A 12,090-nucleotide genomic window follows, 5' to 3' on the forward strand; every position below is an offset into this window, starting at 1 on the left:
GACTTCTGCCTTTATTAGGCTGATAATTCATTCTGATTTCTCTCTTTTCTTTGTCCCAGCTTACAGTTGTGGTGAAGTACTTCTTCCAGTTTGGTTTCTTTCCCTGGACCACATCCGCTTACAGAGGAATCAATGCAGACCGGCCCTTTGCCCTGCCAAACATCATCGGGGTGGAGAAGAAAGATGGTTACGTCCTCTTTGACCTCATCCAGTTGCTTGCTCTGTTCTTTCACAGATCTATTCTGAAGGTAAGTGTGTCTTTTAGTTTAAACAATCCAATCTGACGGCATTGATGCCAGTGAGGTAGTTCTCATGCCATTCCCCAAACGTACAGTGCCATGGGTTGTGGGATAACAAGGAGGTCGAGATGCCTGACTTCTTCAAGAAGCTCAAGAAGAAAGTGGACAAGAAGAAGATGACAGGAGCGGATAAGATGGGGAGCAAAGAGAAACCCTTACGCCGGCTGAAATTCCTCCCCTTTCAGGCCTCCACCACCTCCATGTTCTGTAGACAAAAGAAAAGTGATTCTGAAGAATCTGTTGGTGAGAAGCTTTTCTTATTTGTTTGTGGGCTGTCTTTTACCATTAGGAAGTATCCCATTTCTAAATGTTTATAAATTAATGTTTTATTTGCCTTGTTTTTGCATTGGAGAAGGGAAACCAAAGAAGCAGCTCAGCAAGAAGAATAGAAGACAGCGATGCGCTGCTCCTCTGTCCAGGAGGCAGAGGATGAGGCAGCATATCAGAGAGACGATGCTGCAGGTCAAAACTGCCACCATAGAAGTGTGCGTTGTTTCCCTACTGGACTTTTAAAAAGATATTTCCACTTTTTTCATCGTTTATAGCATCCGTTTAGTCTGGAGGTCACACTGAATTTAATGCAAATATTTATTGACCTGCTAAAAATATTCATACATCTACTTTTTAGAGTTTGGTGATAAAATGACATACCTCAGTGCATTTTTGAGTGATCTTAAATGGTAGACCAAGGTAAAGTAGCTCATGATTGAGCAATGCGAGGAAAACTAGGTTTTCAAATTTCTTTACAAATACAAATCTGAAGTGTGTTGGGGATTTGCATTCTTCTGCTTTTAATCTGATACCAATACACAGAGTTCATCTGTGTCTCATTTAATCTCAGTATAAACCCAGCTGTTCTCTGCCTCAGAGGTTTGTTGGAGAACATTAGTAAATAAACAGCATCATGAAGACCAAGGAACAAATACGACTGGTTTAAAGTTTTTCACAAGCTGTGTAGTGGACACAGCTAACGTGTGGAATAGAGTGCTTTGATCACATACAACCAAAACTAAACCTTTTGGCCTGCATGTAAACTACGGATGAAAACTAACATGGGACCTCACCCTGAAGACACCGTCCCCACTGTCAAACATGGTCATGGCAGCATCATGATGTGGGGATACATTTCTTTAGCAGAGACATGGAAGCTGGGATGATGATATGAAGATGGATGGAGCTGAGATTTTAATTCGTGACTTGAAAATCATCTATTTTCCTTCCTATTCAGAACCATGCAATACTTTGCGTTGGTCTATCATTTTATTTCCCCAAAAATAAAGCGAGGTTTGTAGTTGTAATGAGACTTTACATAAATAGTTATTTAGTTTTGCAAGGCAGTGTACAGGAGCGAAATGTGATGTGTTTGTTTTTCCCTCTCTCTCTTTGTAGAGCTCTTCACATCTATCTCCCCATAAGACAGTTCTTCTACGACATCATCCACCCTGATTACAGTCCTGTGTGTGACGTCTACGCCCTCATGTTTCTTATTGACGTTGTCAATTTTATTGTGACCATATATGGATATGGGGCCTTTGGGGTACACACATAAGTACACCTTGCTACAGCATACCATTATAATTAAATTGGACGTTATGTACAAACTCACACTGTTTTTGTCACTTATTTAGAAATATTCTGCATCCATGGACATCTCAGAGACTCTGTCAGAAGACCAGGTTCCTGAAGCCTTTCTGGTCATGCTGCTCATCCAGTTTGGTACCATGATTGTTGACCGTGCCCTGTATCTGAAGAAGTCTCTGCTGGGGAAATGTGTTTTCCAGGTTGTGTTGGTGTTTGGCATACACTTTTGGATGTTCTTCATCCTCCCTGGGGTCACAGAGAGGTCAGAGCATATTCCTTAAGCTCACTATTGGGACCATTTCTTTGCATGAACTTTGAATTCCATTATGGTCAATAACTCTTCAAGTTTAAACTGAACTCATGTGGGTTCTTCATAAGGTGACATCATGTAATTACAGATTGCAATCAACAGTAAAATAAAACAATATACACAGTGAGGAGTTTAGATCCAATCATCAAGAGAATGGAGGTCAAACCAATTCAAGGCTTTTAAGAATGAACTTGAATCGTTCTTCTTTCAAGGCGCGATTATGACACAACAAATTTATTTGTTGAATTTCAGGCTCGGCTGCATTTTGACAACTGAAACATAATCCATACATTTGCAGTTGGATTTACAATGGGGTCATTCAAACAGCTTAATTGTAGTCTGCGTTATCTATTCAAGTCGGGTTCAAGCCAATCCTACACTGGAAAGAGCTGGAACACCAGTGGCACTTCCCACAATGAAGCCAGTTTAACCTTAACATGGACTGAAAGAAGCTCCTGCTTAACAATCAGCGCCTTTTAAGCCCAACTGAAATTTGCAGCTGCAATCTTGGACAAGCCAGATGACTTCTAGAGAATATTTATTTTCAGATGAAACAAACATTGACATATTTGCCCACAAGAACAAAGAGGTCTGTTTTACCGCCAGTGGTACTGGTGCATTAAACAAAGTGGATAAAATAATAAAGGACTACCTCAAAATTATTCAACTTCACTTCAAATCATCTACTATAGGGTTGGGATATAATGGGAGAAAGCTGGCTAACCTTCAGCCTCTGGAATAGCCCTGAACGTGTCCTTTTGTGGTCTATTCTTAAAAGCTGGAAATAAACCAAATTAAACAAACCAATTCTTTTAGGAAGAATGATCTAACATCCATTCAGAGTTACGGAAAAAAGTTTGATGCTGGATACAAAAACACTTTGGTCAAGGTGCAGTTTTGTAAGGGAAGAATTTAAAAACTCCTAAGAAATAGACAACTTTCAAACAAAAGGAAGGAAGGCACTGGACTAACTTAATAACACTTTTTATGACATGCTGAGTCTGTTTTTCTATCATAATAAACTCTAGACACTAGAAGCGGTGAATCTGTCTCTTGGTAATAAAAAGATACAATTCAGAGGATTGACATCTCTTCTTATCTCTGTCTGCTCCAGGAGGTTCAACAGAAACCCAATCGCTCAACTTTGGTATTTTGTAAAGTGCATTTATTTTGGCTTGTCTGCCTATCAAATCAAATGTGGCTACCCAAACCGCATCCTGGGTAACTTCCTTACCAAGAACTACAACTACCTCAACCTCTTCCTCTTTCAAGGGTACGATTTCCTTCAGCAGTTACCTCGAACATAAATAGTAACACTGTAGCTTTTAAAATACATGTATTTTTTCATTGTTTCTTTAAATGGGTATCTTCATTGTCCGACTCTCTGCTTTCAGCTTTCGGATGGTCCCATTCCTCACTGAGCTGAGGGCCGTGATGGATTGGGTTTGGACCGACACCACTCTGTCTCTCTCCAGCTGGATTTGTGTTGAAGATATCTACGCTAACATATTTATCCTCAAATGCTGGAGAGAGTCTGAAAAAGTAAGAGATAATGTACTCCACCATGTACAGCTAATTGTAGTTTATCTCCCTCACCATATTCACAGTGCCTTGTGACAATGTCTAGACCTCTAAACACAAGCTTCCATGAATTTTATTAGGATTTTATGTAACGGACCAACACAAAGTAGTGCATAACTGCAAAGACTGTGATGGCGGCTGTGAAGAAATGTGGCATGCGTACGTTTTCAGCCCCATTTACTCTGACACCTCTAAATAAAGTCTGGTGCAACCAGTTGCCTTAAGGAGTCACATAATTAGTAAACAGAGCCCAGAGGCATCTGGGAATCTCTGGCAAGACTTGAAAATTGCAATCTACAGATGTTCTCCTTCCAGTCTGCTTGACCTTGAGCTATCCTGCAAAGGAGAATCAACAAAACTCTCTAGTCTCTAGATGTGCAAAGCTGACAGAGACATACCCCACAAGGCTTGCAGCTGCAATGAAGGCAGTTCTACAACGTATTTACCTAAAGGGGATGAATACATATGTGCTCTGCTTGTTTTAGTTTTTTATTGGAGAAAATGTAAAATAACCTTCTGTTTTCATTAAGCTCTAATTTATGCTTCTCCATCACATGAATCCCAATAAAAAAACATTTGGATTTGTTGTCACTACAAAAAAAGTTAATGTTAGTGGTATCAATGATGAAGTTAGAGGTATAAATACTTTTGCAGGCACTATGTAGATCACAGTAACTAAAGTTGCACTAATTTAAACTCATATGATGTTATGACTGAAAGTGCATTAACCAATTAGTCAGAATGATTTAACATTGTCTCTTTAAACAAATATCAAATACATTCTAGTAGATCAAAAAAATGTGGAAGACCTTTTTAGTTGACCGGCCTGTGGGATTATTTGTCTAAATAAGGAGCAGCTAAACAGCTGTACTCCATTTTCCAGAAATATCCACACCTACCAGGGCAGAAGAAGAAGAAGGTGGTAAAATATGGGATGGGAGGCTTCATCATCTTCGCCCTGATCAGCATTATCTGGTTCCCACTCCTCTTCATGTCTCTGGTCCAGTCAGCAGTCGGACTGACCAATCAGCCGGTGGACGTCTCCATACAGCTCAGCATCGCAGGATATGAGGTCAGCACTGGTAGCATCAACAACTCTGTCTGCTAAAGTTCTTCCTGAGACACAGAAAATGTAGAAGCTATAATTTTACTCCCTGGCTTGAAGTGTAAGTTGGTTTGCAAGTACTGTGCATGTTCATATGTTAGCAGGTAAATGTCTGTCTCTATCTGGTGTGTCTTTTTACAGCCTCTGTTTTCCATGAGCGCCCAGGAGCAGAACTTGGTCGCATACACTGAAGCTGGATTCAACCGACTCACAAAAGTTTATGCTACACATCCAGTGAGATATATTCCTTTTATTGCAAAATAGCGCAAATTCTCTGCAGCTAAGTAGGTCTGAGAGGACAAGCAATACAACAGCTGAGCAGAGGGAAATTCTGCAAACCAGCATACAATTCAATTCAATTCAATTCAATTCAAAAATACTTTATTAATCCCTAAGGGAAATTAAATGTTGTTGTAGCTCATATTATGAAGGTTTCCTCAAAGAGCCGTTGTAGATGCTGATGGCTGTGAGCAGGAAGGATCTCCTGTAGCGCTCCGTCTTACAGCAGATCTGCAGAAGCCTTTGACTGAAGACACTCTGTTGTTGTAGGACAGTCTCATGAAGAGGATGCTCAGGGTTCTCCATAATGTTCTTCATTTTATGAAGAATCCGTCTTTCCACAATGATCTCCAGAGGTTCCAGAAAGATCAAAAAAATGTGGAAGACCTTTTTATAAGACCTTATAAAATGTGGAAGACCTTCTGTTACAAGTACCAGAGCTGATTTTTTTTACGATAAACATAGAAAAAAAAACTATTTTAAATAATAAAAATCTTAAATTGGCATTGACAAAGACTTATCTGGTATGTATTCTAAGATGTACTGCACATCTGTCTTGACAAATAAATTTTGTTTGAGATGAAAATAGAGGCACAAATCAAACCTTTAAATGCATTTGAAGTATATAAATGTGGATTTTTATTGTCTATGTTTAAAAGTATCAGCTGCTGAATTACTTCTTGAATAAAATCAGAGCTTTCTAGTGTCAGAAATTAGTGGTGATGTTTATTCAAACCTATAAGAAAATCTTACTCTGTTGACTCTTACTGTGTGTTTCAGGGTGCAATGCAGTTCCTAATGAACTATGAAGCAGAGGACATTGTTGTTGCCAAAATCAAGAGTGATGCCAGTCTGCTCTGGACCATCAGCCCAGCCAGTCGAGCAGCAATGATTAAGGAACTGAGCAACTCTTCCCACATATACATGACTTTACGCTGGACACTGCTCAGGTTAGACTTTATGTGTATTGCTTTTTCCCACTGTGTATCTGTGTTTCATTTGAAAACACCTGGATCTACCAAAGGGGACCTTGTGGTGGCTAGCCCAAACCCAGCTCACAGAAGAAAGAGGTTCCACAAAGCCGTTAGCAGCATTTGTTAACACAGTACGATATTTAATTCAGTGTCACCCCAATGAAACACACACTGTCCTGTTACAATATGGTAGATAGGAAAGCCCGGCAGAAAATAGTGAGAGGAGCTCAAAGGGGTCTGTCCAGGATCTTCTTTCAGAACCGCTGTAGGAACAGGGCTCTAAACATGGTCAGAAACTCCTCATGCCCTCTACTTGTACTACCATTACATCAAAAGCAGAAACACCCCCCTGCTACACAGGTTTCTGTTAAAATGCTGGACTGCTGTTAAGATTGTCCACTTTAGATGCAATTTATAGGGTCTAATAGGGTCAAATCTGTGCTTTCATCAGTGTTTTATTTTGGGTCAGTTGTATTGTCTCATTTTATTCTAATGTTTCTGCAAAAAAACTAAAACTGTCTAAATGGGAAATGCCAGAAATGGTGGACAGCGGCTCTCTTTGACACAAATACTTTTCAGTCTGGATCATCAGAAATAAATGTCATAACGTACTGATGTGTAAAAATCAAATTGTGTGGATATGTTTAACAACTCCTCCTCACAAAATATTTTGTTTTTCTTAGTTTGTTTTCTATCATAATGGAAACATTTGGTTTCTGTGGTTATGTTATCATCATATCCAAAAAGACAGAATTAGCAGAGCTTTGGCATTTTTGTAGAGAGCTTTGTTAGATCTTGTAAAATATAGCTATTTAGTAAACTTATTAACTAAATGCAGCAGGTTTTTAGAGGAATGTACCACCACTGTTAGAGTGGCAGAAGTCTCCAAAAATACTTGTACCAAAAATCCTGTGACATTATGGGGTTATGGAAGTAATTTTTCTTTCGTCAGGAAGGAGATACATGCTCGCTAGAACCAGACATCAGATATATAAATGTACTTTTATTCCACCTTCAATTACTGCAATAAACTTTCAAAATTTGTAATTTGCAGTTTGAATTATTAGCACTTATTTGGATACTTTGAATTGTTTTGATTCAAGTTTGGTTGTCTACATCTATATTTTTATTTCGTTGCTGTGTTATTGTTTTTACGCCTATTACTACCACTGTGCTGCTACCCTCTTAATCCTATTTGGAATCTGAATTGTCCATTTGCTAATATTCACACTAATCTGCTAAAGGTCCCGAGAGTCTTGCTTTGTTGCAAGCTAGTTGTACAACAAAATAACAATAAAATAATGCACGGTGTCGCAGTTGTTATCACTGTTGCCTTGCAGCAAGAAGGTCCTGGGTTCGATTCCCAGCCGGGGGTCTTTCTGCATGGAGTTTGCATGTTCTCCCTGTGCATGCGTGGGTTCTCACCGGGTACTCCGGCTTCCTCCCACAGTCCAAAGACATACCTGTTAGGTTAACTGGTCATTCTAAATTGCCCTTAGGTGTATGAATGAGTGTGTGCATGGTTGTTTGTGTGTTGCCCTGTGATGGACTGGCGACCTGTCCAGGGTGTACCCTGCCTCTCGCCCAAAGACTGCTGGAGATAGGCACCAGCTTCCCCGCGACCCACTATGGAATAAGTGGTAGAAAATGACTGACTGACAGACTGTTTATGTCTTGTAATAGGCTGATCATAGACACCAACATGTTAATATAAACACAAATTCGTATTAAAAGTGTACATAAATGTGTTATTTTGTTACAGTGTATTGCATGCATTACAAATGATTCTTGTTTGTTGTATAAACCTCTGTTTTAGCTTTAGATGTGCTCATGTGATGCACTCTCATCCTCAGGAATGCATCCATATCAATGAATGTGGAGGCGGTGGGAGAACACACCGTGAAGTTTGATGACGAGGCTTTGAGGAATGGGATTGTCCAAATGCTCAAGGGCAACAGCACCAAACCTGTGTGAGTCCCTCTAAAAGCACAACCAGCTCTACTTCAGTGACACTGCTGCTCTGAACTGAAACTTTATAAGCCTGTGGTGCTCTTAGATTATCCTAACACTCCAGCCAGATAATACAGCATAATTAAAGAAGATATATGTGAGCACAGCCATACAAAGGTAGTTCAGGTGAATAAAACAGATTTATTTGGCAAAAAAACTTTATTTGTGTTTTCTCTTTCAGGATAATTCATTCTCTTCTGCCAAAATACATACGAGGTCCCAAAGGACAGGAATCCAAAATGGCAACCAGGATGTCAGTAGGTAAGCAACTATACTCTGACAGGGTTACAAGTCCATATTGAATGCTGACTGGTCCCCAAAAAAGTTGCTTCATTTTACTACTTGAGGCCTTAAATATTTAAAGAGGCTTCAGTTTTAAAGCTCTACAATAGTTGATACGTTTCCGCTTGCTGATACAATGACACCCTATGTTAATTTAAATCCTCAAATACATTTTTCCTGTTTCACGCTGTGTGAATCTAGAATTTGAGTTTCTCTTCTGCACGTTTCCCTCAGACTCGTCTGAGCGCGCGGATCACAAGGGGCTTTCCTTCTTCAGGCCCATCTCCATCAGGCTTCAGCAGGTCAACGGGACCTCAGACAAAGAGACAGACCAGTGGTGGGTGGTAGAGGAGTGCTCCCAGGTTCTCACCTCCCCTGAACCAAAATGCCACAGCATCGAGATTATGGTGTTTAATGATAAAGTCAGCCCTTCAAGTCTGGGCTTTCTGGCCGGACACGGGTAGGTAGCATAAAAAATTTAAGAATTTACCTACACTTTTGCTCTGATGTGTACAGATTAGGCTGAAGATCTCCCATGTGGTTTCTCATGCCTTGGAATAGGTATTCAGAAGAGCTACTGTTTGGTATCGTGGTATCGTTTATTGGACTGGATTATTAGATTGAAGTTTGAAGAAACAAGACATACTTTTAATTTAACAACTTATTTATTTAACATAATGTGGCCTCTGTAGTGTGTGGGAGAACCATAGGCAACCAGAACAGACTGACACCTCCTCCTCATGTTGGTCACCAGTTTGGTCTCATGCTGCTGTTAAAATAAACACTTGAATTGGGGACCATTTTTCCTTAAATATTTCACTTTTCATCTGTAATTTTGCTCCATATAATATATATCCCTCACCCTGTTCTTCCATTGAGAGACTGTGGGCAGCTGTAGCTTCAGCCAAAAGTCAGTGATAATTTTCTTAGCCAGTTAAAGCAGAACCTTTAAAAGATAGAAGTTGCGTTCAGCTTGAGTTTTATTCTGGAAAATTTCCAATATGATAGAATATGGTTCCAAAAGAATTGTATTGCCCAAACATGCGGTAATTTCTTTTTGTATACCTTTACAGTAGTTCCCTTAATTTGGACAGTCCCAAAAATGTGGATATAGTCTCCTGTTAGTCCACAACCCCTCCAGCAATTGTCTGAGGTGCTACTAAATCTAATAATGGCAAGAAGGGTCCTGAAGAACCTCACTTTGATTTTCCATTCAAATTCTCTCAGTGTTGGACTACATGAAAGTCCATGACCCTCTCAAAATGTCTGTTCCCAATCCTCATCCTTAATTATCACATTCATTTCCAGTTCCTATTTCACCTTTATATCTTTTGTGTCTTCCGTGTCCTCCTCCTGTAATATTTATAAATATGTGATATGTATCTAGTAGTAATAGTTCCTTTTATCACAGAGAGGAAGAATTTCTTCATATTGGAGGGAGGACTTGTGGTGTGTTACAATCCTTATGTCTTTGCAAATAGTGCCTCAATTGTAGATATTTATATAAGTAATGGGTTGGGAGAATATATTTTTGTTGGAGTTGCTGAAAAGACATTAGGTTTCTGTTCTCAAACAATTGACCCAGCAGAGATAACCCCTTTTCAGCCCAGTTTTGCAGTCTGGATGTAGGGAGGAATTCAGAGTTATGATTGATTCTTATACCTCTACATAAAGAGCTAGGTAGATCAAGTACCTTTTTAATCTCTGTCCATATCAATAGAGTGGAATTAACCCATTCATTATTGATTTTGTTCTTAGACCAAGTGTTTTTGTTTATAAAAGGAATGGTATCAAGGTATACATCTCGGCAGTCACCTTGTTCCATTTAATACCAAATTGTGTCTTCATCTCGGCATATCCAAATGATCATTGAACTGAGTTGGGCAGCCCAGGAATATTTTTTTTAATTTGGTATGTTTAGTCCCCCACGTTCTTTAGGGCCCATAAGAGTCTTCAGCCTAATTCTTGAATGTTTGTTTTGCCAAATGAATCTTGAAAGCAATGTAGACAGGTATTCTTATTGGTAGGGCTCAGACTCATTTAACAGTGCTTTTTTCCTGTCAATGCTGCAGAATCGTTGGCCTATACATGTCGGTGGTGCTCGTCATTGGTAAGTTTGTCCGGGAATTCTTCAACGGGATATCTCGCTCCATCATGTTTGAGGAGCTGCCCTGCGTGGACAGAGTCCTGAAGCTCTGCACGGACATTTTTGTGGTGCGGGAGACTGGAGAGATGGAGCTGGAGGAGACGCTGTTTGAGAAACTCATCTTCCTCTATCGATCACCAGAGACCATGATCAAGATGACCAGAGAGAAGAAAGACAGCTAGGACTCAGGAGTCCATCCACTGTTAGCACGGGTTGAGAAGGTTTACATTAGTGTTGTAGAGGGCAGCAAAGATTAAGGTGGACAACTCATTAGTCCTATCAGTTAGTAAGAACCACCAAACACTATGCAGCAAGATCATGTCTTCAGGTTTTTTCACTTGTAAATGTGAAGAGCAAAAATACCTTCTGATACAAAAAAGATTGCTGGCCATGTAGTTTCCAGTGACACCTTAAAACATTTTATAGGGACTTCAGTCCTTTCTAAAAAAAAAGAAAAACGCTTGACCTAATGTCATAATCTATTGGCATTTTGCCTCCAATTTACACATTTTTTTTTTGTTAAATTTCAACAAAACTGATGCCTATTTTAGGAGAGACAATGTTTTCAAAGTTGACTAAAGCAAGAGAACAAAAAACATGTTTTGTGTTTCAGTCCATTATCAGTGTAATTGACACAAACACGCCTGGAAACAGGACATGACTGCTACTTACCTTCCAGGTAATTTTAAATACATTCAAAATTTATTAGAACCTTGTTTTAAGTAGATAAAACCCCTGGAAAAAAAAAGTTATACAATGTGGAGATAAATCGTTTTTAGAGCCCTACATCAACCAGGAAAGGGAGAGCTGACCTTTTAAGGATAAATAAATGTATTCCTTATGCCATTAATCAAAGTTGCAACAGTACATCCATGGATTTTTTTACATCCAGTATAAGACAGCTTCCCTGAAAAAGATTTAACTATTTGAACGTAAACATGTTTAAGTGGGTTTACTGACAAAATCCATGCAGTGTGAACTGAAATCTTTACTTATGACTTGAAACTTTAAAACTTCAGGTTTTCCAAATTAACTGCAGACAATACTTTATCTGAAAATTTTTATATTTTAGGTGATTTCACCCTAAAATGGCAGCTTACAGTGAACAAATCAGTTCTTTTTCTAGTCATTTATGATACCTAAAACCCTGAAGAAACCTACTTGCAAAGTAGAGAAACATAAGCACTGAACTGTTTTACAACCGATCGGACTTAAACATGTTCTCCTCCATACCAATATCAAATATCTGATTTAATTATCTCCATTAGAAGTGCTGTATTCAACTATCTGTCTGTGCAACTTATTGGTCAAGTATTCGTGCCAGTTTACAGTCCACTTTGCATTGGGTTCAGGATTTAAAGGCATTTACTCTAGATCCTTCTGTACTATTAATCGCCACACTTGAATAAGTGAATGTAAAACATTCACGCCTCTGTAAATACCACATTTCTGTACATCACCATGTAAACTCATGATTAAATATTAAATATCAAAACTTGTTACACAAAACCATCTCAGTGTCT

At 39.1% G+C, this 12,090-nt stretch overlaps 1 protein-coding gene across 1 annotated transcript in view; it reads left to right on the plus strand.

Annotated features, from left to right (window-relative positions):
* si:dkey-11f4.7 (piezo-type mechanosensitive ion channel component 2) overlaps positions 1–12,076 on the plus strand; it is a 54,712-nt gene extending 42,636 nt beyond the window's left edge. The window contains exons 43-56 of the mRNA XM_047390660.1: positions 60–248; positions 335–551; positions 652–784; positions 1,689–1,836; positions 1,928–2,142; positions 3,305–3,463; positions 3,585–3,732; positions 4,655–4,843; positions 5,018–5,110; positions 5,936–6,105; positions 7,983–8,099; positions 8,321–8,400; positions 8,656–8,881; positions 10,494–12,076. Of these exons, the coding sequence (XP_047246616.1) occupies positions 60–248; positions 335–551; positions 652–784; positions 1,689–1,836; positions 1,928–2,142; positions 3,305–3,463; positions 3,585–3,732; positions 4,655–4,843; positions 5,018–5,110; positions 5,936–6,105; positions 7,983–8,099; positions 8,321–8,400; positions 8,656–8,881; positions 10,494–10,749 (2,340 nt within the window). The 3' untranslated portion in view covers positions 10,750–12,076. The remainder of the gene's footprint in view (positions 1–59; positions 249–334; positions 552–651; positions 785–1,688; positions 1,837–1,927; positions 2,143–3,304; positions 3,464–3,584; positions 3,733–4,654; positions 4,844–5,017; positions 5,111–5,935; positions 6,106–7,982; positions 8,100–8,320; positions 8,401–8,655; positions 8,882–10,493) is intronic.
* Positions 12,077–12,090: the final 14 nt, after the last annotated feature.

The sequence above is a fragment of the Girardinichthys multiradiatus genome, chromosome 1 (assembly GCF_021462225.1).
Source record: "Girardinichthys multiradiatus isolate DD_20200921_A chromosome 1, DD_fGirMul_XY1, whole genome shotgun sequence".
Lineage (NCBI taxonomy): Eukaryota > Metazoa > Chordata > Actinopteri > Cyprinodontiformes > Goodeidae > Girardinichthys > Girardinichthys multiradiatus.